The sequence below is a fragment of the Syzygium oleosum genome, unplaced genomic scaffold (genome assembly GCF_021117445.2).
Source record: "Syzygium oleosum isolate NSW1041296 unplaced genomic scaffold, Sole_v2.1 Sole_v2.19, whole genome shotgun sequence".
Classification (NCBI taxonomy): domain Eukaryota; kingdom Viridiplantae; phylum Streptophyta; class Magnoliopsida; order Myrtales; family Myrtaceae; genus Syzygium; species Syzygium oleosum.
In genome coordinates this window covers 1,136,182-1,161,707 of record NW_026607503.1, presented here as the reverse complement: position 1 = coordinate 1,161,707, position 25,526 = coordinate 1,136,182, and the positions used below count along the sequence as shown (strand labels likewise).

General features: G+C 42.5%; 3 protein-coding genes and 3 non-coding genes across 6 annotated transcripts; 2 read left to right on the top strand and 4 right to left on the bottom strand.

Moving 5' to 3' along the window:
* Window positions 1–1,132: 1,132 nt before the first annotated feature.
* LOC115667872 (U5 spliceosomal RNA) lies at window positions 1,133–1,249 on the bottom strand. Its single transcript, XR_004004105.1, has one exon. It is a non-coding gene; the product is annotated as a U5 spliceosomal RNA (small nuclear RNA).
* A 2,681-nt stretch (window positions 1,250–3,930) lies between these two features.
* On the bottom strand, window positions 3,931–4,126 carry LOC130140561 (U2 spliceosomal RNA). The gene has a single exon (XR_008818536.1). It is a non-coding gene; the product is annotated as a U2 spliceosomal RNA (small nuclear RNA).
* Window positions 4,127–6,119: 1,993 nt separating this feature from the next.
* LOC115670566 (U5 spliceosomal RNA) lies at window positions 6,120–6,238 on the bottom strand. The gene has a single exon (XR_004004511.1). It is a non-coding gene; the product is annotated as a U5 spliceosomal RNA (small nuclear RNA).
* Window positions 6,239–10,078: 3,840 nt separating this feature from the next.
* On the bottom strand, window positions 10,079–12,100 carry LOC115670487 (protein OCTOPUS-like). The gene has a single exon (XM_030591788.2). It carries the CDS (start codon window positions 11,960–11,962, stop codon window positions 10,241–10,243), a length of 1,722 nt encoding a protein of 573 aa, XP_030447648.1. The 5' UTR covers window positions 11,963–12,100; the 3' UTR covers window positions 10,079–10,240.
* A 3,833-nt stretch (window positions 12,101–15,933) lies between these two features.
* On the top strand, window positions 15,934–18,010 carry LOC115670149 (uncharacterized). The gene is made up of 3 exons (XM_030591346.2): window positions 15,934–16,256; window positions 16,560–16,700; window positions 17,550–18,010. Exons 1-3 carry the CDS (start codon window positions 16,065–16,067, stop codon window positions 17,691–17,693), a joined length of 477 nt encoding a protein of 158 aa, XP_030447206.1. The 5' UTR covers window positions 15,934–16,064; the 3' UTR covers window positions 17,694–18,010.
* A 1,869-nt stretch (window positions 18,011–19,879) lies between these two features.
* Window positions 19,880–24,431, top strand: LOC115670419 (probable anion transporter 4, chloroplastic). Its single transcript, XM_030591685.2, has 9 exons — window positions 19,880–20,533; window positions 21,104–21,330; window positions 21,454–21,820; window positions 21,986–22,030; window positions 22,116–22,262; window positions 22,795–22,932; window positions 23,018–23,051; window positions 23,447–23,626; window positions 23,869–24,431. The coding sequence occupies exons 1-9, from the start codon at window positions 20,078–20,080 to the stop codon at window positions 23,901–23,903; spliced, it is 1,629 nt and encodes a 542-aa protein (XP_030447545.1). The 5' UTR covers window positions 19,880–20,077; the 3' UTR covers window positions 23,904–24,431.
* The last annotated feature ends 1,095 nt before the right edge of the window (window positions 24,432–25,526 follow it).

Genomic DNA, 25,526 nt, shown 5'->3' with positions numbered 1-25,526 from the left:
AAACAGAACATGTCGGCGGTTCGGAGATGGCAGCATACTGATTTTGATACGGCACTGATATTTAATAGATAGTGGTGGCAAAAGAACGCCTTGCCTGCTTACTGCCTAGAACCTGGTATTCTCCATATTGGACAAGTGGCGAGAACTTGAAATGGGCAAAGGATTTGGGTGAGGCAGTCCACGGTCTGGCGCGGACCGGTATGGCTACGATGAAGAAGTAAGGATGCTCGAAGCCTGAATTGGGTGCCAGGATAAGTTCGATTTGAAGCTAACCAGGCCCTAGTGCACGCCCAAAATAGAGAGAGATGTGGAAGCCGGAAGGTATTACCGAAGTAGTTGACGAGAACATGCGTATGTTATCTCCACTTTAAGAGCTTGAAAATTGGATGGAGGACAGTGATGGATGTCACCTTTAACCAACTTTAGAGAAACTGATATTTGACAAGATGCTGGAGTTTGCATTACGTTGCATTCAAACTGCTTTTTGAGTACTAAATGTGAAGCATCTTTGTGATGAAGGAAGCTATCTGAAATTTTGCTCGGGCATTTGAGTTTTTCGCTTTTGTCTCTAGGAGAGTTCTCTAAGGTTAAGAGAGTCCCTCCAAAATATTGGAGGATGCTGCTCGCTTACGGTGAACACACGGAAGCAGTACTCTCTCATAAAGGGCAAAAGAAAAGAATAGTTCGCTCCATGCTCACCACACGGCTACCCGATTCTAGCAGATGACCCGATTGGGATTTTTTTCGAGTGGATCCCTGTTAAACGTGTCCCCTCTTTTCAACTTAGGACTTCCTACTTCCTAGGATTCTGATTATTGGCATCAGGTGCTTTGCCACTTTTAGACGAAGGTATAAAAGTCCAAACAAAGTCTCTTCTGTGGTTTATACTCTTGCAACTCCAGAGTCATCTGTGGGCCGATCGTTTGGTGATCGGCAGTGCACTATCGGCGTTTGCCACAGAGAAAGATAGATTATGTCAGCTCTAAGGTAAAATTATCCACGAGGTTACTTGAAATATGTCAAAGTTTGCAAGTGTAGGAAATTGCTATAGGGTTCCATAATCTGTCAAACATAGCGAAGTTTCAATGACAATCAAGAACAGCCAGTCATAATTTGAACTCTATTTTAGGAGATCCTTCAGCTGAAGAAGCCCCTCCAAAAATAGGCGTATGCCACTGATTGTGGCGAGCACACGGTATTCTTTAGTAAAAGGCGAAAGAATAGTTCGCTCTGTGCTCACCACATGGCTGCGTAACTTTTCTTTCCGGTCGACCTCATGTTTTTGTGAGTGGCCCTGTTTCCATGTTCTTGCCTCTTTCCCAATGTGGGACTTAGAACTGTTCGTGCTGCTACCGCTGGTGGAATCATCTCCGAATGTTGGAGTGGAGCATTTCATCCATTTAACTTGTATCTGCACCTATCAGGTCCTTTTTGGTTTCTCAAATGGGAGCTAAGATCAAAAACCATAATGGCGAATGGAAATGGTAGTCCCCATTCGCTGTTTCAAGTGAGGTTTGCACGTGCAGAAAACACGCCGTCTTACAGACCCAAGATGAGTCCTCAACCTTCGGAGAAGAGATGAGTGTAGTATGAAGCTGTCAAATCTAACGGTGGGCCTCCAGGTGAGTTTGCGCAGTCTTTAGATCGGCAGAAGGAAACTCAGTTTTTGGTTGAACGGTTGAGATCTGTGAGAAACTTAAAGAACTAGGAAATCAACTCAATTGTTGCAAAAGAAAGAGGAGGACGACTTGTCACTTTTATCCAGAACCTCCTCCAATAAATTCCAGACGAGAGCATTGGGGAAGCCCTTCCAAGAGTAGGTATGGAGTCAGATATCGCATGAAGACTCGTTAAAGAGCTGAACTTTTGAATTTCAGTGAGACATTTTCGCCATCTTACATCATCCATGCACGCCTTAGCTACTCTCCAATATGGGGACAAACCAGATGTTTATACACTGAAGTTGGGCTCGCTCACTCGTAGCAGCGTACGGCTGAATACTCCATTACATCCTCTCATGGGCTTCACAAGGTTGCTGAATTTCTGTTGAAAGTTTGTGCTGCATAAAATAGTGGATATTGTGAAAGAACAAAAATTAGTCCAAAGGCAATGCGCGATGCGGAGATATCTGAAACTGAAAGCACGCTTGACGCCTCCAATCCATTCACAAGGTTTTGTGAAGTGTCCATATCTATGGTGAAAATATATAACAGAGCTAGCATCTATTCATACAAGATTTGCACCATTTGGAAGGTGAAATATCTGCTCAATTCTTCCTCCACAATGAGCAATTTTTCCCCGTAATATAATTATGTTAGGATGCTTTACATTTCAAGAAATCCTTCTGCACGCTCACTTGTCCTAAAATTAGTTTCTTTGCATTTTCTAAATCTTCAGTTTCTTTGACAAAGCTGCTGTGGAAACACAAACCAATCACATTAAGGAATCCGTGAATCCCTGGAGGCTGTGCACTGTCACCCAAGTGGAGGAGCTAAAGGCAATCATACGGCTGCTTCCTGTATGGGCCACCGGAATCGTCTTTGCCACTGTGTACAACCAGATGGGTACCTTGTTTATTTTACTAGGCAATACTATGGACCCTAAAGTTGGACACTCTAGCTTCATAATTCCAGCAGCCTCTCTCTCCATCTTTGGCACCGTCAGCGTTATATTCTGGGTCCCTACATACGACTACTCCATTGTTCCGGTGGCAAGGAGATTCACGGGTCACAAAAACGGCTGACCCAACTACAGAGAATAGGGATCGGCCTCTTCATATTAGTCTTCACCATGATATCAGCAGCAACACTAGAGGTCCTTAATCTGAAGATGGTAAGGAGGCATGACTGCTATGATTACGAGCACATACCGATGTCAATATTCTGGCAGGTCCCCCAGTACTTCCTAATCGGTTGTGCAGAAGTGTTCACGTTCTTTGGCCAATTGGAGTTTTTCTACGAGCAAGCGCCCGTTGCCATGAGGAGCACGTGCTCTGCTCTCCAGCTCACCACGAATCCACTCGGAAACTACTTGAGCTCTGTCCTGGTGACTATTGTCACGAGTATGAGTACAAGACACGGGAAGCCAGGATGAATACCGGACAATCTGAACTACGGTCACCTCCATTACTTCTTTTGGCTCTTGGCAGTCCTCAGCGCGATCAAATTGGGAGCTTTTCTCTTGTTAGCGAGGTGGTACACATATATAAGAGGGCAGTGGGGACGCTCCGCTGAAAGTGCAGGTCTCTTCCAGCCCAAAAACTTGTTTCCACAGTGATCTCGGTCTGTTTGCGATTTTGTCGGATGTCTTTGATTGCCATTTGCTTCGCTGGTTCAAGCTAAAGAATGGCCTGCTTGAAGTACATAGTTTCTACTTTCTGTTGCGTGCAAGAATAAACAATTCTGTGCAGGTAACAATCCCTTCTCGTCGCGTCATTGTATAATGTATGAATCAAAATGGAAGTGAGTAAAAGCATAATACAATCTGTTTTCTATTGTTTGCTTTTCACGTCGGATTGCTTTTCCAGCAGTCCTAGTTGCTCAGCATTTTCTATGCTCAACGTAAGTTGAGTTCATGTAGCAAGTAGTGACAACTGTCAAGTGGTGGGCAGTGTCATGGTAGATCAAATGTTTGGGGCAGGAGTCCAAGGGAGACCCGACAAACGACTAGAATGTTTTTGTGTTCTTGCACGACTAAAAAATCCAATGCATCTTCAAGCTTGAAATTAGTCAAGAGGAGATTTCCTCAATGAACAACAGCTACTTGTTGCCTCTTGCATTGAGGATCCATGGCACCAATTCTATTTCTAACCTCCACGTTTGCTGATTGAGCTACCAACGAGAGCCATTTCCAGCTTCTACCCAGAAGTGCAAAATAAACACAAGTAAAAGGCAAACTCTAGAGAAGCAAATTTATTTCAACTGGGCTTGGGTGGGGTGCGCCAGGCAAGGGCTGCAGTGCAACGCCCGAGCGACGCTTGAGAGGCCCAGTAGCAAGCTACTGTGGCGGCCTCTCCCCCTAGAAAAATTCATTTAATATCGTGTGGACCGATGGCCCACGTATCAGATATTAAACTGATAAGAACAGATACTACACTTGATCTTAGCCAAAAGGCCGAGAAAGGTATGCTTTCCACCATGGCATCGCCTCCTCCTTTGTGTCCTGCTCTGGTCCGTGATGCGTTTCGCATGCCCAATGTGGGACTCAGTTTCACTGTTTCACGTCCCAGAAAAGAAGAAGAACGCGTCGGCGGCTCGGACATGGCGGCTGATGATTTTGGTTCAGAGTTCGAATCCAGTCCTTACAAAGAAAAGTTTGTGCAGTCACTTGACTTGGCTTAGAGAAAGCAATCGATCCGTGTGTCGTTTTGTTTGTCGGTGGCGATTGAACGCCAATCCATTTACTCATGATGAGGCAGAGAACAAGTGAATGCTCAAAAACTAGAAACGCAAGGCTAGGTGTGAAGCAAAGAATCCACAGTCCTGTTACTCCCGCTCTTTCGTTGTTACCCATGCGAAAGAGCCCAAGAGATGATAAAGTACCGCTCTATTTATGAATAAGCAAAGCCGATTAAACTGAATCGGAGTTCATTCGTGTTTTTTTTTATTAACGAGGACAGCAGTTGCAAGAAACAATTGCTCCATAGGTTCAGCATTTTGAAGCACGAACCGATCCAGTAACAACGTTGATTTTGAAGCTAACAGTCCGGTTTTTGAGCCTGAAAGTTCCGAGGATTGCCAGCGCACGGGACACGGCGTTATTTATCGAAAGCCTCAATCATGCTCCTGTTCATCTTCCTCCGGATCCAACATTGCCACAGGTGTTGGACTACTTCTCAGCAAGGAAAGCCTCCATATGTGGTTTTAAAGCCCTTACAACTTGAAGGTAGTCACATACCCAGTTAAGTCAAGAGGGTATCATTTGTCGCACGACGGCGCCGTGCCGGGTTCTGACGTGATCGAACAAGGTCGCTTGAACAATGGCTAAGACTTGAGACTAATTCAACCTCAGGGCATTGCACCTCAAGGAACTGAATCCATAAACACTAAAACTTGAAAGGGTTAATACCGCAAAAAATCCCGAACTGGTACACCTGTAACAAATTTACCCCAAACTAATGTTTTTGACTACTAAAAACCCCAAACTAATACACCTGTGACAAATTTACTCTCCTTTAGTTTCCGTTAAATTTTATTGTCAAATTGCTTGTTAAATGACACACGGTAACTGACGGATGTACCGGTTTTGGATTTTATCATCTATTTATCACAGGTGTACCAGTTTGTAAATTTTTATGGAATTAATCTAATATAACGAAAACTAACAGAGAGTAAATTTGTTACAAATGTACCAGTTTGGAGTTTTTTGTGGTCAAAACATTAGTTTGGGGTAAATTTGTCACAGACATATCAGTTTGGGCTTTTAGTAATCAAAAAATTAGGTTTTGATAAATTTATCACAGGTGTATCGGTTCGGGATTTTTCGTGGTATTAACCAAACTTGAAATGACTTGTGAGTTGGGAGCATTGCTGGTATCTCAAAGTAGAGACAGATTGACATCATGAATCTTAAATTAAGTGGGTAATAAACTATAATACGTTAATAGGATATAGTGATGACATTTTATTGTACTGCTAGTAATTAATATATTTTTTATAAATGTTATGCTAAAGGGGCATATTAGCGGCGCCGGAACAATTTTTCATGGGCAAAAGAAATTGCCCCATTTGGAATGGGGCTTCGCAGGACGGAATTGAGTTCCGTGTCCGTCCCTAAAGTCTATGATCAGATCTTAGTATCAAGGATTCTATGTCATTGAAACATTTTTGCCATCTTATATAATTTCTACGTGCCTTTGGAGAGTAATTTCTACGTGCCTTTGCTACTCTCCACGAAGGTTGGTTTGTACCCACAAGGGAAGAAGCATGCCCTTGTGTTTTTAAGAACTGTCAAACGCGTCACTTCTCCGAACTCCAAACAAAAATGCCACATAAATCAAAATTTTAGTGTTGAGAGAAATTTGCAGAATGTGCCAGTGTTGAAACTGCTTCCGACGCTTTCCAAGAACAACATAGCTTTGTTATGCTATACATAAACAATTATTCAAACTCTATTTTAGGAGCTCCCTCGAATGAAGAAACCCCTTCAAAAATTGGCGTATGCCACTGAATATGGCGAGCACACGGTATTCTTTAGTAAAAGGCGAAAGAATAGTTCGCTTTGTGCTCACCACATGGCTGCGTGACTTTTTAACGAGGACGACCTCATGTATTTATCCCTGGCTTTGCTGCCATGTTCTTGCCTTCTATCCTATGTGGGACATTAAAGCTAGTTCGGCTGTGATGTTCTTGCCTTCTATGACGTTAAAGCTCTTCGTTTTAAAGTGGGATAATAACATAAACAGTCCCTGAACTTTAACCTAATATGCAATTTGGTCCCTAAACTTTTAATCTGTTCAATGTAACCCTTGAACTTTAGGCTAATGTTCAATGTGATCTCTGAACTTTTATTTTGTTCAATATCATCCAGGAACTTTTGATACATGTTCAATTCAGTCCCTGAACTATATGAAAATGTTCAATGTAGTAGTCCCTCAACTTGAATTAATGGAAAGGACTGCATTGAACATTTTCATATAGTTCACGGATTGAATTGAACATATACAAAATGTTCAGGGATGACATTGAACAAATTAATCCCTGAACTTTTAATTTGTTCAATACAGTCACTGTTTGTGTCATTTCCCTCTTAAAATTGTTCGTTTGGCTACTGCCAGTGGTATCATCTTGGAATATTGGAGAGGATCATTTCATCTATTTGAACTTATTATCAGCACCTATCGGATCCTTTTTAGTTTCTCAAATGGGAGTTAAGATCAGGAACGTGGCGGTGAATCGACAAGATCATATTGACAATGAGTATAGGAAACGAAATGGTAGTCCCACGGGTCGATTGCTTCGTGTCACGATTAGCATAACCGTGCTCACTCACAAGAATTTTAGAGAGAGAAACTCTAGAGAGAAGCTCTAGATTGTATTTCACTTGAAAATGAGATTACAAATGAGAAGAAGAGACCCCTTTATATATAAATACACAACTGATCGTATCCGTAGATCTCTCCTTAATCTAACGGTGGAGATTGCACCTCCCTATCTCCACTCAAAGGCCACCTCTCTATCGGCCAATAGAATTACAAGAATAAGGTACAATTACAAAAATGTCTGCCCCCAAGAGTATTCTAAAACACATTAAGAAAATCTTAGTACTTAAAATACTCGAGGTTCGCCTTCTCGAATCGGTCACGGTCCATCATTCAGAAAACTCGAGAATGATCCAATTCTCTAGGCAGTGACACTTGGAGTGAGGTTTGCACGTTCAGAAACGAGTCTTCAGACCCAAGATGAGTCCTCTACTTTCAGAGAAGACATTGAGTGTAGTATAAAGGTGTACAATCTAACGGCAGGCCTCCATGCGAGTTTGCGCAGTCTTTAGATCGGCAGAAGGAAACTCAGTTTCTTGTTGAACAGTCAAGATTCGCGAGAAACTTAAAGAACTAGGAAATCAACTGAATTGTTGCGAAAGAAAGAGGACGACTTGTCTGCTCTTATCCAGAACCTCCTCCTTCGATAAATTCCGGACAAGAGTTTTGCAGAAGCCCTTCCAAGAGTGGCATGGAGTCAGATACAATAAAAATCGCATGAAGCTTGGTTAAAGAGCTAAACTTTTGTAGGTCGGAGACGTTTTTGCCATCCTACATCATCTCTGCATGCCTTATCTACTCCAAAATGGGGACAAACCTGATGTTTACACACTGAAGTTGGGCTCACTCATCATCGCAGCGCAGTCTTCAAATTTTAATATTCGATGAATCATAACTAAATACTCCACATCCTCCCGTGGACTTTACTGCTTGAAATTCAGGGGCCATAGTTAAAGGTTTGCTAAATTTATGTTGAAGGTTTGTGCTGCATCAAATAGTAGAGTTTGTTGGAGAAAACAAAAAAGTAGTCCAGAGGCAATGCACAACGCGGAGATATCTAAACTGCAATCAAACTTGATGCCTCTAGTCCATTCACAAGTTTCTGCGTAGTGTCCGTATCCATGGTGAGAAGAGATAACAGAGCTAGCTCATATTCGAACAAGATTTGCATCATTTGGAAGGTGAAATAACATCTGCAGTTTCACGAACCACCGCAAGGAAAGCACGTGCGCCGCACCAACGGCACGGCATTATTGGCCTTATGGGACATTTGAATATCTGCAGACATACAACTGATTTTACCTTGCTCACTGGCCTAGTTGTCCTCTAATCATCTTAGAATCTCCCTCAAGCAGTTTCCATTTCCATGAGATCATAAATATCAATTTGGAAAGATCCTTCCCAGCCTTCTGTTGCAATTTTGCCTTGTTGCACATTGCCAGATCAAACATGTGGCTGAAATCTCCTGTTCCCCCTGATGAGATTTCGGTTCACACTTGACTCTCTGCTGAATACGTCGGACTTTGTTGGACATTTTGGCATTAGAACGTTTAGGCAGTGCCCTAGGCAAAGAACTTGAAAATCTTACAAAATGCCAGCTCGAGTCAACACCAGAAATGAAGAGTCAGTAATTGACTTGTCTAAAGGATGATAGTACAAGTGATACGACTGAATACTCCAAATATGGCTCTGACACTGAAAATGATCGAGGACATCTTTACTCACCAAAGTATCGTTTCTTGCTGCTATGCATCCGATTCTTTCAACGCACAAGATGAGGGAAAAGTCCAGGAACTTCAAGGCTCAATTCTGTGAAGATGTTGATGACTATTTGAAGTCTTTGAAACATCTTTCTCGGCACCATGATGAAGCTCACGCGCCAACTCCTTCGACTTATGTAAGTTCCAATTTGGCAGTGGAAATGCCTACTTATAGCAAGAAGCTTTCTTCCATTCTTGCCCTGGATTTCTCAGGCTTGCTGTCCTCAGAGAACCTGGAAGAGATGCATTTTTTGGTAGAGAAGCTCGCAATCAGTCCCATCTTAACTGTTGATCAACTGCTTAAGTTGAAATTGGTCGAAGAAATCCCAGATTGCTGAGCAGGCAAACAAAATTTTCAGAGATTTTCGGGCCAAGAAGGACTAGTATTTGTCTATTAAGGAAGAGTTGAGTGAGCTGAAGAAGAGAGGAGGGAATTTGCAGTCTTAGATAGATTCCAAGTCGTCGGTTGTGTGAGAAATCGACGAACAAATTCTCAGCTCCAATCTAGGTGAGCTGAAGTTGTTAGCCGCCTCAAGAAGGCAGCTATAGTTCGGATATTTACTGAGCAAATTGTAGCGGACACGATATCCACTGTGTCGCAAGAGATTTGAACTGTCAGTGTTGAACTCCTGGGATTGGAGCTGAGGAGGAAAACTTCCGACAAGCAAGTGGGCTGAAATCCTCAATAAGTATGCGCCGCTCAAAGGCTTTTCCTTTGAGAATCTGTCAAAAGTTCAAATTTTCGACGTTGACATGTATTCCAGTTTCTACTTCATGGTTTCAGCATGTCTGAATCTCTCACAAAAGCGTCGAAACCCAGCCAAATGTCTCATGCGCGTTGCTCATTAGATTCGCGGTATTGGGCAAAATACATAGCAGCATAGCAAAAACGCAGTTGACTGATGACAGTAGGAATGTTTCCTAGCAACAAAAAGAAAACTATGAACGACACGAACGGTATATCTAACTTTTTTTACTAACAGAACTCATGAGTGTAGTAGTAGTGACCATCATCCGAGCCTCTAGGTAAGTTGGGAACCAGTTACGAAGGAAAATGTTTCCTTCTACCTCTCCATAAGTTTTCTGGGTCATCACAGAGAAAATTCTTATCCGGCCATTTACTTCTGATAAATGCATCGAAGAAAGAGGGAGAGTGAGCCGGCAAATTCCACGGTAAGAAAATTCACAACGCAATCACACAGTCCATGGAGTCAACTTTATGCACATCAGATGTCAACAAAAACTTTGCTTCACCAGAAAGAACTTTTCTTGCTTCCTTCCACATGTTGATGGCCCTAAGTAAATCCGCCAGAATGATATCAAAATCATAGAAAGGAAAGGTCGCCAAAGAGTTGGCAATTGCATCTTTGCTATTTGAAGAAGGGAACTGATGACATACACCGTTCTTATAACTAACCAGGAAGAAGAAAGAAATACACAGATTTTGCATGTCTTTACAGTTTACAGCACAGAATTCTTTTTCGATGACAGATACAGCACATTACACAACGCCCTTTGCTAAAGTGTGTGCTTTCCGCAGCCTACTCTTGACAGATTTACTTCCATAGCTCCTTGATGGAGTCAAGTAAAATCTTAGCAGGCCGTTGTCAACATTGTTCGGAGAGTATTTCACGCTGCGATTCCTCGTCAACGGAGACTCCTCCCTAATCCTCAAACCGATCCCTCTGCTCTCAGCGACTCCTGCACCATTCAAAGATCCAGGCCCGTCAATCTTAGGGGAGTTCCGACCATAACTGCAGTTGATCCTCTGGCTCAGAGCACCATTTGCTTCTCCATTGGAGACTCGCGGCAGCTGCTCTTCCAAATTTTCAGTAGCATGACTTTCCTCAACAATGCATTTGCGCTCGCTCCTTTTCTGAATCAAACCCCAGACATTCCATGCTTTTCGCCAAGCAGGCAACTTCTTGAACTGTTTCTCATCAACCCCACCAGCAATAGAACCATCATCCTTTGATGCAGACTCGGTACTCTCCGTCCTATCATCGTTGCTGGACTTTGAGCTCGAACCCCTCAATTCTTCCTCCGCAATGAGCAATTTTGCCCCGTAAAATAATTCTGTGGAGGCAGGAGAGATCTTCATATTCGATACCAACTTCACATCATCAACATCCACTAAACTTCCCTTCCTAGTGGAATTCAACCGCTCGAAACTCCTCCTCCGCCTCTGTGAACAAAATGGCTCCTTGTAATAATCCCTCGTCTGAACAGACCCACCGGGGCTCCTCCCACCCTCCTCATTCACCACCTTCAACTTGTCTTCAACCAAAACCCTGTTCTTGAAACCAATATCGATCACCTTCACGTCCTCGAGAAACGACACCATCGGATTGAGCCGCGGGTACTGATAACTCCTCCCGACCAAATACCCATCCCAAGATGCCCTCGGCTCGTCGAAGGAGCACCTCACTTCATCGACCGAGACCCTACCAGCATCAACCGACAGTCTCGGATCCGTATCGCACGATCTTCTTCCCAATCTATACTCTCCGACCTCAGATTGTGCTTCCCTCAACTTCCTCAGACTGATCTTTCCTGTCGCATCCGCTGCAACCCCCAGATCGTCACCATTACCACCACATTGCTTCTTCATCTTCTCCTTCCGATGCCATTTCCCCAATCTCCGCCGAAACACAGATGCTGCCTCCAACAAGCCCCTGATGTTCTTCCTCGTCTGCTTCTTGCTCTGCCACTCGAGATCTATAAACTCCTTCATGGTCTTGAACTCCGCCTCATCATCAAAACCCTCGTCGACACTCCCATTATTGACAACATTCTCATTCGCTTGGACGCTTCTCACGCAAACCCTAATTTCCTCGTGCTCCTCCTCCTCCTCCTCCGGCTCCCGCTCATTCTCATCCTCTTCCCTCAACCCGAACAAGGCCTCGCCTCTCTCGCATTTCTCTCCGTCGTCGAGGGTGAAAAGATCGGAAAGCGTGCTCCGGGCCCGGACGTCGCAGGATTTGCGGCGGGGCTCGGCGGAGGCGCCGGAGAGCCCGTCGCGCCTGGCGGAGGAGGAGTAGGACTTGCAGCGGCGGAGGGGGTGGCTCGGGTGGCGGCCGGCGATCTCCTGGTGGGTGGAGGGGTCGATGCCGGCGAGGCGCTCCCGGAGGCAGGAGGCGCAGAAGCCGGTGACAGGGGTGGCGGTGGGGTGGCGGGGGCAGGTGGTGAGGCGGTGGCTCTGGGCTCGGCCTTGGTGGGTCATCGGCGGATCGACGGAGGGAGCGGCCGGCGCATATCAGGGAAAGGGAGGGGCGAGTGAGTGAGTGAACTCGGCGAGTGGAGATCGGTGCAGTTTCGGTTGGGAGTTTTTCAGGTTAGGTGAACATGCGAGTGAAGCGAAAACCTCGTATAAACCCTTTCTCCGAGTATTTATGTTTCCGTTTTGGAAGGTATTGATGTAACCGTATCCGTATGTAATTTTTGTGGTCGGTTGCTCTATACGATGGAGAAATACGTCTGGGGAAGATTGATCTTTTCTGTATTCACGCCCCAATTTGATCCTTTTTCCTATTCTTTTTTGCCCTCGAGATGATCTGAAATTGCAAATCGAAATGAATGTTTGACTTTCTTTTTTACTTTACTATGATGAGGATCGAACAATTTCTAGAGTAGTTTGATTAATCAACGGCATTTGAAGGACAGGCTTATAAATTTGTGGTCCTCGGAATTCATTGCTCGAACTTTTTTTATAGCAACTTTTATGAAATGTGATCTCCAATTCTTGATCCATTTAACATTGGTTTTGATGTTGAAGATTTGATTATGTCTTGTGATGTCTTGAGGCTAGGTTTTGATACTGTAAAGAATCGATAGTCTATTACCTTCAGAAGAATATCCAAAGGAAAATGAGCAATAAGATATAATCCATTTCGGTTCGATTTGAATTTAAAATGCATCGCCTTATTCAATTTGGTTTTCATCACGATATCAAATTCTTTTTTCAATTCAATTTGGTCATTAACTTTCCCATACAATAATTATTCAACTCAATTTGATAAGGCTTCCATACCAAATCAAACTGAATCGAAGAGTCCTCACCTTACGCCCTTGTTCCTAATTTATTGTTTTGGCACAAAAATTAAGTAAGTACCGAGTCAGTTTTTGAATTTCGGGTGATGACTTTGTGTTAGAAATCCTTATCTCTTTTTTATAAATGAAAAATGGTGAGAATGGATAACTAGCGCTAGTGATCATTAGCATTATAATAAAGGTCTCATGCCCGCCACCAAATGTTTGATCTGAGTTATAATTATTTCAGACTACTTACGACCCAAAGATTCGAGGTTGGCAAGCCTGTCGCAATAAGCCCACGAAGATTCTAGCATTTGGGAAATATCTTCACACGAAATATATATATATATATATATATATATATATATATATATATATATATATATTGTATATTCTACTTTAACTCTCCTCTCTCTCAAATTTTTATTATGTCTCTTTGCAAAGTATATGAGTCAAACCCACTTGAAACTAAATATTCTTACCCCCACCCAATTCCCTTGCCACTTGGCCGCATGCCCCGTGGGTCACGAAATGTGTCTTTAACTTGTCATTTTCTTGTTATCTTACCTTTATGCATTCTCTGTTTAGATATGTTTTGAAACCCGAGATTAGGGGTAACGACAAGTCTCCTTCTCTTGAGGTGCTATGTGCAGCACCTAAAATTTTGAAACGAGATGCCTTTTGCATTAATTTTAAATTTAATTCTTGTTTACTAACTTCCTTTTTAAACATCTGATGGTAAACTAGGAAATCTATATTATATCCGTAATATCAAAATATTATTTCGAGTAATTCACCATAAATGGACTTTCAATTGTATAGTTAATATAGACAAGTGTCTTATGTGTGCTAAATAAAGGAAAACGGTATTATTCAGAGGACTCCCGAGATACTCTCTGGCCATACTTACGAAGAAAATGTTTATTAAGAAAAATGTTCTCATTTTCGATATATTTATCGTACACAATACGAGAGAGGGGGAGGCCGTGGGGATCGAACACTTGCTATTAAAATCTTTGCTATAATTTTTTCTAGGGAAAATATCACAAAAAACCCAAAACTATGCCACTTGGGACAAATTTACCAAGAACTTTTTTTTGTGACACGAAAAACCCTAAACTATGCCACTTGTGATAAATTTACTCTAAACTTTTTTTGTGATACGAAAAATCCTAAGCTATGCCACTTGTGACACATTTACCCCACGATACTTTGGCTCATGGGCATTTTCGTCTTTTTCCTTCTTTTTTTTCTTTTCTTCTCTCTTCCCTCTGCCGATCATGGCGGAGGGAAGCCGGCAAGGGCTGCCTTCGCCGGATCCGGCAAGGGCAGCCCTCGCCAGATCCGGCGAGGGCAGCCCTCGCCTGAGTCAGGTGAAGTCGCCCTCGCCGGATCTGATGTCGGGCTCGCCCGCCCAGGCGAGAGCGATCCTCGCCCGACGCCTGCAAGGGTCGCACGACACCGAATCCGATGAAGGCAGCCCTCGCTGGCTTCCCTCCGCCATGGCCGGCGAAGGGAAAAGGGAAGAAAAGAAAAAGGAAAAAGACTAAAATGCCCATTGGCCAAAGTATTGTAGGGTAAATGTATCACAAGTGGCATAGTTTGGGGTTTTTCGCGTTACAAAAAAAATTTCAAGGTAAATTTGTCGCGAGTGACAATTTTTGATTTTTCGTGTCACAAAAAAAAGTTCAAGGTAAATTACTCACAAGTGACATAATTTGAGATTTTTTTATGGTATTTTCCCTTTTTTCTATAACAAGTTAAAAAAGATTAACTTTTTTCTTTTACCCCCTCGCTAACGTTTGATTGTACACGATAAAAAAAAACAACAAGGAAAAGAGAAATTTTTTGCAGCTCGTGCGTGGGGCCATCATCGATATCCGGTATTTTTTTCGCGGGTTACGATGGCACGAGACAAGAGCCCGCGGGGACAGCCCGATTCGCGAAATTAATTCTTTAATTTTGCCGCGTCCCAATATTGTTTTTTTTTTTCTTCTTTTTGAAGTCAACTCCACTAAAGACTTCGACCAAAAGAAGAAAAAAAAAAACCGCCGCTAAAGACCAAAACCATCTCTGGCCTCGAAACCGATGACGCACTTGATGCAACATCGTTGTTGGAATCTTTCTTAAATGCTGTTTTAGCAGAGGCACCGGTGAGCTATCTATCTCCTTTACTTCCCCCTCTTATTATTGCTCTTTCTTTTTTTCTTTTTTTTCCAAATCTCATTGGTTCGACCGGATGACTGCTATGTTCGACTGAATGGGCCAATCGAGATCGACTCGCCTAACTTTGAGTCGAGCTCAAATTCGAGCATCTCGTCAAGTTGGGCTTGGGCTTGTCAACACTCAGCTCGATAAGCTCCAACCGTAATGGAGCCTAATCAATCTTTCATTAGTACATGGAATAATTGTAAAGATAAACACTAAATACTTGAAATTATATAAAGTTTGAGCTCATAAAGCTTGAGCGCGAGCTCCAATTTTATTCATGAGTTAATTATGACGGAGTCGAGTCAAGCCTTTTGTAATCGAGTTGACCTCGAGTGGAAATTTTATACTGAGCTTGAGTCAAGTTTCGAGCATTGAGCGTGCGAGTCGAACTCGACCTTGATAGTATATTTGCTTTACCCGACTTGATTACACTCCTGCTTCGCTAACTTGATTTGTGGTACACGTTTTCTTAGTTATGATTAGACTCGATCATGGTCTTAGCGACCTACAGGCCGTTGGACTTGGCTCGAGCCACAAGAGTCCAAAAAATTTTTGTGCTGCTCTGGGTGAAGGCATTTAGTGAGAAAGTTCGATCCATCTCGATACAAAAAAATTGTACAAAAAAGGTAAGGAAATTACACAAAAACTCCCGTGAATCATTTTTCACTCTCGTGCCCCGGAACTTTTAATTATCACAGGATAATTCTTGAAATTTTATTTCATCACGACAGTTAACCCTTCGTTATTTTTTCTTTTAGCATCATAATGCGCGTGAATTTTAAGAGGCAAAAGTACACTTTCACCTTATTTTTACGAAGGAAATATCTTTTCTACCCTTAATTGCTGTAAATATTGGAAAAAATATATAGAAAATAAGATAAAACTAAATTAACTAAAATATCTTTGTTCTAACGCAAGGCAATAATAGAGTTTTCAGAAATTAAGGTAACAAGTCCTTTGTCTCGTGGCCCAATTTCGAATCCCGTTAGCGTTCCTCGGGGCCCACTGAGCCTCGTGCTTGCACGCAGTCGCATCAAAGCTCGAAACTCTAGCGTCTTCCACCGCCCGAGCCCCCGCCGTCGATGGAGAAGGCGAAGCAATACCTCGCCGTCAGCGACGAGGCGTCGGAGGCGGTGTCGCGCCTCGCCGTCCCTCCCCGTCGCGCCGGCGACAACCCCAGCTTCTACGAGAGCTTCTCCCTGAGGGGCCTCCGGGTCGACCGGGTCGAGCCGGGGCTCGTCGTCTGCTCCTTCAAGGTCCCCCCTCGCCTCGCCGTGAGTCCCTTGAGCCCTCGTTTTGCTTTTTCCCCCCGAGTCGCGCGCGCTAGTCGGCGGCAATCATCAGTTGCCGGCGATGTATGCTCGAGAGAACGAGCTCGATTGTGCTGGAAAGTGTGGATGAACTTGACATGTGCTGCTGCTGCTGCTGCTGCTGCTGCTGCTGCTGGCAGACAGTGGTTACGAGAACGATGCTTTGGAATCTGGCTATGTCTTTGCAATAGTAGTTGCGATCGCGCGATCGCCCTGCAGATTTGACTTTAGTTTTGTGATTCGTGCTTTGAAATGAATTGGTGACAGGATAGGAATGGGAACTTGGCTCAAGGCGCGATCGCGACCATGGTCGACGAAATCGGGTATGCGGTGGTGCACGTCGAGGGTATTCCCATCAGTGTGTCGGTTCACATGTCGATCTCGTACCTCTGCGCAGCCAAGGTCGATGTAAGCAAAGCCTTTGACTCAACCCTCTGAGGCTTAGTAGATGCTCTGAATATGTATATAATGCACCTCCTTATTCTCTGGAACGTGAAAGTAATACGCGGTCGGTAGTATCTTCTTTGCGTATCTGATGGGTTCTTTCAGGCCGGACGTATCTGATGGAATTAACTGAGGCTATTTAGCCACTGAACTGCTGCATCACAAAAGTGCCTACCCGCCGCATATTTACTGTTGATTTGTTGATTGATTTATGGGGCTTTTTCAAGCGCTCGACTTAGCTAATCATTTATGCACGGTCCGTTTCCACTCTGAGCTGATGTTGTTCGGGCTATTCCGTTTTAGGCTGGCTTTGATCTCCTCAAGCGGTTGTTTAGGCCTTTTCCCAAAGTTTCATCTTTGATAGATGGCCTGATAGTTAAAGATCACAGTTGTTGGCAGGAAGATGATTTTGTGCAATAAGATGTGGTTTCATGTTTATGACGTTGTCATTCATCTTTTCTTTTCTTGTACTTTCTTTTTTCTTTTGGCTATCGGATAGTCCTGCATTGTCTAAATGTGGTTTGGTAGCTGTAGCTCGCCTGTTAATGAGTTTTGGAATGATCAACCAGCATGCACCGCCTATTCAAAGGGAACATCTTGCTCCATCCACGCTACTAGGGCTCTTATTTGGCATATAGATGAAGTAATAAACCGAAATCTCGAGTAAGTATAGCCTAATACAGCTGCATTACTAGGTGAACTGGTTCTGCAACTTTTAGACACTGGGTTCGTATTGGTTGTAACACCAGGACTGCCCTTTGAATTCGATTTCATGCATGTTGGACAGTGATGGATTTCCAACTTGAATTGCAGGATGAGCTAGAGATTACTTCAAAGGTTTTAGGGCAAAAGGGGGGCTATTCTGCAACCATTGTACTCCTGAGGAACAAAGCGACCGGGGAGATAATTGCTGAAGGTCGTCACTCGTTGTTCAATGCACATGCGAGCAAAATGTGAGCACATTTTTAGAGTTGGACCCGAGGAATGTGGTCTAACATGCGGATGGCGACAGAACACTGTTCTCACGTATGCATTAACCTGAATCCTGGACGTGTGCCTTTACTATGGAATGTTAGTTGCATCATTGGATTGAACTCCTGGGACATCCTGTAGTTTTGAATGTCACGCGAGTGAAGTTATTTTCGGCATGTGCGGCTTATTTCGGGTTTCAGGATGTGAAAAAAAGGCTCAGATGGGGGGCATCATGTATGTGCTGTAAGTTGTATATACGGAAGCTTTGGATTGGTCATATCTGTATCCTTGGTTTTTCTCGATGTTAGTCTGTTCTCGTCTCCTTGTCAAAATTATCCTTGTATAGACTATCGACTGACTGTCGAGCGAAACTTGTGCATCGTCGTTTTCCAGGAATTATTTTGTTCGCATCGTTGCATGGATCTCATGACGTGCCATCGATTCGATTAGGCCATGACCTGAAAGTATCCCATCTCGAGCTGTCCGAAATTAGTATGTAATTTCTGTGACACCTCTGGAATCCTAGATATGCAGAAACATTCTTTTCCCTCCTGAACATTGACCAGTGAACAATACGCCTGTCGTTTCAAATTCGCTACTGGCTTTGACACTATTATATGTACGAAGATGATTCCCCTGTGTCCGATCGAGCAAGCCGAGCTTGGTCCGACTGTGATGAGACCCAACACACAAAAAGCCCCTGTTGTCGAGCTAAAAACCTTTCCTCCACCGGTTGAGTCTTGTCGGAGTCGAGCTTCGGAATCAACTTTCGGAGACACCATCGCCCCTTTTTCCATAAAGTAGAATTCAATAGTAAGAACAATGCGAAAGAAAAAGACAGACTAAAATTCATTTTTGCGAATTTTCTATAAGAAATTCAAAAGCAATCATTAGCTTTTGATTTCAAACTCTCAATTATTTATGCTGCACGGAAAGGAACGATTGGTATTTGGTGTCCATTCTTGGGAAACTACACATTCTTTTCACAATAGAATACTTTTGATAGATACCTCACCGCAAAAATTATTTGTCATTAAATTACAATATGATAAATTTTCGCGGAACAATCATCGACAAACTCGCAATTTGACACGCCTTAACGCGTGCATAATCAGGTATGTTAATAAAGGATATCGAAAAAATTATCCATGTTATGAATTGGCGATTGATTTGATAAAAGAATTATTGGGTTAAAATCAGATAAATGATCAATAATAAACCAATGAACTCGATATTTAAAATTTAGCTAGTTTGGTTATTGGTTCCTTGATTTTTTTAATAATCACCCTAACTAAGAAAGTATACTCTATGTATCACTTGCAAAAATTAAAATGTAATATGATTGATCAATCACATTGCTAGCTATGCGTCTCCATTGATTTTTATATTTAAATTCTAAAACTCTCATTCGTCTTATTGATCGGCTTCTCTATTTATTTATTTTAATTTCTTCCGATCAACAAATCAAATACTCAAACAATATTCTAACGTCTAATCAACAAAAGTATGAATTCGAACTAACATTCGAAATAGAAATCGACTTATTTAGATGCTATTATCTTATTTTATTAGTTAATAAATAGAGATAATAACATAAATGGTCCTTAAATTTTGTCCTAAAGTGCAATGCAGTCTCTGAATTTTTAATTTGTTCAATATGATCCATGAACTTTAGTTCAATGTACAATGTGATTCATGTACTTTCAATTTATTCAATATAATCCATAGACTTTTAGTACATGTTCAACTTAGTCCTTGAACCATATGAAAAAATGTTCAATGTTGTTCTCCAGTAATTCAAGTTCATGGACAATATTGAACATTTTCATATAGTTCAAGAACTAATTTAAACGTTTACCCAAGTTCATGAACTACACTGAACAAATTTAAAATTTAGGGACCACATTATATATTGGATTACAGTTCTTGGAGTACAATGAACAAATTGAAAGTTCGGGGACCACGTTACATATTGAATCAAAGTCCATAAATTATTTGTGTCATTTTCCCTTGATAGATACTAAAATAACAAACTTTACTAAGATATGAACAATCGAAAACCCAAATTAATTAAATAAAATATATTAATCTTTCATGGAGGGTAGACGTTCCCACCTAACCATAGTCAAGCTCTAAAAGATAAAGACGAACTGACATAATTCACTTTGGAGATTTTCGAGTTCTCTGCACAGTGACGCGACGAGACAATCTCTCCCTGCCAATTCGCTCCAGGAAGAAGAAGAAGACGGATTGAAAAAGAACCAAACACCACCACCGGCACACGCACTGAAACTCATCGGTTCGCCGCCATGGACTTCTCCTGAACTCCTCCTCCTTCCTCGTCGCCGCCGCCGCCGATTCCTCTCGGAATGACTTCACTCCACTCCCCTCTCCGGCGACCGCCGCTCCCCTCTCCCGCTTCTCCGAGCTGCTTCCGGAGGCCGCCGGCCAACTCCGCCGGATCAGCCGAGCTCAGAGTTCCGTCGCGCGTCAGCGCCGTCTCGAGGCGGATATGCTTCGGGCCCGAGCCTCCGCCGAATTCCCTGAGGGCCCGGCGCGGGCGCGAGTCGGCGGAGCCGAAGCCGGAGCTCGCGGCTCGGGTTAGGGTTTCCCCGAGCGGTGCTCCGTCCGGTCCGTTGTCCGATCGGGAAGCGGTGCAGGCTCCTGGTTTTTTTGAGTTCATCACTTCGGAGAGGGTCAAGGTGGTCGCCATGCTCGCCTTGGCATTGGCCCTCTGTAATGCGGACCGGGTGGTGATGTCCGTGGTCATTGTGCCCTTGTCGCTTTCTCACGGCTGGAGCCGATCGTTCGCCGGCATCGTTCAGGTTGGGTTTCTGCTTCTCTTTGTTAATGCTGCTTTCGACAAAAGCTTGCTTCAGTTGTTTTGTCGTGATCCGAATCAATTGCATCTGATACTTCACTTCGTTGACTGAATGCTACTTGGCTCAGTATTTGCGCTTAGCCGTTAGCCTGTTAGTTCCTTGTACCATCTAAAAAAAAGAAGATTGCGCCTGCAGTTGCAAAGTATTAAGCTAAATCTAAGTGTTGTATGATTGAATTTTGGATGGGAAAAGGTCGGCAATTGCTTGGATGACCAGAGGGTTTTGGCTTATCCATTTGGATTAAAATAAATATGAAATCTTTTTTTCTGCTTTTGGCGGGATTCAGAAACCTTTCTGTGAAGTTTCTCACTTTTCTGGGTCTGGTAGTACCAAGTGAATTCTCAACCATGAGTTATTATTGGTTGAAAAGTGGACTGCTAGTTAAGTACCAATGTGACTTATCAATGTGTATGCCCACATCTGATTACAACGGGTCTTTCTTTATCCGTTTGACATTCGATACATTCTTAATTCTTAAACTAAAATTGATTTGTCCGTCAACACTCGCCCCAGTCGTCTTTCCTTTGGGGATACTTGATATCACCAATCGCTGGAGGGGCTCTTGTGGACTACTATGGGGGTAAGGTTGTCATGGGATGGGGTGTGGCTTTGTGGTCCCTAGCAACATTTCTTACCCCATGGGCTGCTGAAGCTTCTTTATTGGCTCTCCTCGTGATGCGTGTTTTACTTGGCATAGCAGAAGGTGTGGCTCTTCCTTGCATGAACAAGATGGTCGCAAGGTAATAAATTACCAATCTGTTTATCGTCTATCTTAATAGAAAGTAATCTGTTGTTTGTTACTCGTGCTTTTTGATTGATGCTTGAATATGTTGTGACAATGAAGTGATGTTTGGATTTCTTAGATGGTTTCCAGCAGCAGAACGAGCCAGAGCTGTTAGTATTGCAATGGCTGGCTTTACACTAGGAAATGCCATAGGACTCACCCTTTCTCCAATTCTTATGTCACAAGGTGGAATATATGGGCCATTCGTTATTTTTGGATTGTCTGGGTTTCTCTGGGTTTTGGTATGGTTGTCTGCAATAACGAGCACTCCTGACCGGCATCCCCAGATATCAAAATATGAGCTAAATTACATAAGAAGTGGGAGGCATGAACCCTCGGTGCCGGATACTAAAAGCGAGACAAGTAGCATGATCCCTCCTTTTAAGCGCATGCTTTCCAAGATGCCTACATGGTCCCTAATTGTTGCTAATGCCATGCACAGCTGGGTAATGCACATTTTCACTCTATTTAGAGTATTACCACTAATGTCATGCGGATAATATCATCAGTATACCCCTTTTTTGGGGGGAAAATATAAGAAGATATTCTCATAGTGATACAGCAAATTCTTTATGCTAATTGTATGTTTTTTCCTCCTGTTGTTGCTGTAGGGTTTCTTTGTCATTCTCTCATGGATGCCAATCTACTTTTACTCGGTATGGGACCATTTTGTTTTTAGCTGTAGATGAATTGTATGCCGGTGCATAGAGTTACTTTCAAATGAATATTTTCCTGTGACAGGTCTATCACGTTGACCTTAGACAAGCGGCATGGTACAGTGCTGTTCCATGGAGTGTGATGGCATTTGTTGGGTACTTGGCTGGTATGTGGTCAGACTTGTTGATACAAGGAGGCACAAGCATCTCTTTGACTCGCAAGCTTATGCAGGTGGGTTCACCACTGAACTTATTTTTTCATGTGCATTTTTTCATAACTTGGCCAACTTTCCTTTGCTGTCATAATCAACATCTAAAGATTTGGGAAACTGCTTTTCATGCTCTCACTGCATACATGTCTCTTATTCATCAACTTGGGAATTTCATGGTGGTTGTGGCTTTGGCTCTGGACTTGTTTGGTGGAAATTGAAGAAAACTATCAAAGATATTTGTGGGTTCTTTTTTTTTTTTTTAAAGGTTCTTTTTCATGAAAGTCATAAGATTTGTTAGGTATTGCATGTTGAATTTATGCTTCATTGTTAAACACTGTTAGGAATTGGAAATAGTATCATAGTAGATGTGTATGTCGATTGTGTACTATTATGTAATGTTGGGTTTCCTTTGTTGTAACACTTAAATATATTATAAATACATGTGTGCGGTCTATATGCACACATGGTTTTTCTCTGTAATCCTTCCTCTCATTCTCACTAACATTTTGCGTTTATTATGTAATAACAATCTTCTGTATATTCGTTTTTCAGTCAATTGGATTCATTGGTCCTGGGATTGCTCTTATTGGCTTAACTACAGCCAAGCAACCATCTATTGCATCTGCCTGGCTTACCTTAGCAATCGGGCTGAAGTCCTTCAGTCACTCTGGCTTTCTAGTGAACTTACAGGTTGCTTTCCAAGTAAAATCTACAGTCATTACCTAAAATCTTTCTTTCTCGTGTGTAACCTTTTATTTTCACTTGCTATGAACAGGAGATCTCTCTAAAGTATTCAGGCGTTCTACATGGTATGTTTGCAATATCAACTCAATCGCTTCCATGCATCTTCTTCAGTAATTATCAATTGCCCGGTTATCAGGGGCTCTCTTGACTTGGCTTTACAAAAGTGAAAGTTTCCAAGGCTCATTCTATCACTCTCCTGTTGAAGGAAAAGCTCATGCTTTTTAATATGTAATGGTCCATGCGCTTCTCTCGCTGCTTCAGGGCTTCTATTGATAAGGGAGGAGGCAGTTCATGCATAGTTTTCATTGTTTTTTTAAATTGCAGTACTGCAATCTGTACATCCTCCAGGTCTGCGAATTTCATGCTTTGATAATATGCTCTTCTGCAGGCTCTTTAGTTGCACTGAATACCTCTAGAACTTATGGTTTCTTCTGAAAATAATACCTATTGCTGCTTCTAGGAATGTCGAATACAGCAGGAACCTTGGCAGCTATTGTGGGAACAGTTGGAGCTGGTTTCTTCGTTGAATTGGTCGGTTCATTCAGAGGATTTCTGTTGCTTACGTCAATATTATATATTCTTGCTGCCATTTTTTGGGATATCTTTTCTACTGGAGAGAGGATAAATTTTGATGAGACGGGTCAGTATTACCTATTCCTCTTTGTAACTTGACCCATTCTTTCCTACTAAATTTGTGCTTAGGTCGCTCTACCATCTTCCAGTTAAAAGTACCAGAAAATGAGCACATATATGGATAGATGATTTCTTCGGCAAATTTGATGAATTACCTAACCGTTCTAGTCAATGGAATGTGCTAGGTGTCCCTATCATCCTTTCTTTCCCTAGACGAGCAGTTGTATGATCTCACAGTTTTCCTAACAGATCTGTCACCGCATTCTGGGTCAACTGTTACATGAGAAGTGCCTTTGCAACTGCTGGTTACACAGCCCCAGGAAGCAGAGGTCAATTCTGCAGATCTTCATTGTGCAAGAATTGTAGATAACGCCTGTAAGTGAAATCTTCAATCATTCATATCGAGGAGGTATCAAGTATCAACATCTTCTTCATATCGAGATGGTATCAAGTATCAGCATCTCCTTCCCTCGTGAAGATTTTTCTTCCCTCCTGTAAATCCATGTAAAGATTCTGGCATCAAAGAAATATAGAGTATAGGCGTTTTCCTAACTGTTTTTATTTCTCAGGTTGATATATGTGAGATCAATTTGATTTTAGGGTTTTCCCTTAAAGCAGATATCTTAGTTCTTTGAGATAGTTAAGCAGTTGTCCAGTAAAGGTGGTTTTACTGCCATTCTGCTTACAATGCATATGCCATCGCAACCATACAGATGAATATGGTTTGTTCTTATCTTGGGTCAAACTGCTTGATGGCCATTGTCCTCTTTTATTTTGCAGTAACCATTGGAATAGCAATTTATCATTTGTAAGCGATGAAGCCACAGCTGTCAATTAGGCTGCCCTGCTATGAAAATGGATAGTAGTGGGAGAAATTGATGTACTCCATGGATGAGAAGGATTTTGTTTTCCCATCAATTCTAATCACGTCAATGACGAGATAAGTGTCTGTACTTTTCCTGTAATCAAGAGCATTGTGAAAGATGTGAACAGACAGTTGCTAACATTTTCCATTAGTTGAGGGTTTGTTTGCTGGGTGGGGAAGGCTTGTTTCATCCATCACTGCAATACTTGCAGAGCAGGTTCTACCGCGTTTTGTACTTCTGAGAATGATATCCCAGAGAGAGGTTAGTCCCCCATTATATCTAGCACGGAATTGGGGTTTTGTCAAAATGGGTATGTGCCATTCCATTCCTTACGATTAGATTCCAAGAGTTTTGGCGTATATATTGAAGTCAAAGTACGATGCCTTTGGATGTACGAGATCAGTTCATGCCAGCACACAGCCATGATATCAATAGGAGGCCGAAAATCATGGACGAGAAGAAAGGGAAGGAGCGAAGACCGAAAAGGGAAAATAACACAAATGTCGATAGGAGCGATGCAAGGACGGAAAGTGGCTTCCACCCTCATTGATGAGGCCACTGATCGAAGAGGGACCCGAATAGAACAAGGAAAGACAGCGAAGGCCATCGGCACCACCAAGTGGTAGAAGACTTTCTTGAGCATCTTGCAGATTGGAGGACCAGTCCGTATCACCTCCTGCATCCGGGAGTGATTGGCTTTTATGGAATGGCAACGCCAATCGCTTCACTTCTTTGACGACCGCACGATTCATTTCAAAACGCCCAAATATTCCCCTCCACAAATAAAGAAAACATTTTCGACGTGGGACGAACCTCGCCTTTTATATAACAAATAACGAATTTTCACGTCAGGAATAAAAAATAATGACCGTTAAAGCAAACTAGTTCCTTTGAAACGTATGTGACGCGCACATGTCTCGATTAACCGGAACTCGACGTCTTTGAAAAATATTTTTTTTTTATACACGTCAGCAATGTTAGCCATGTTTTTTCTGGGGGGGATTATTTGGAAAAGCGGTGTCATTTTTGTAGTCCGGATTT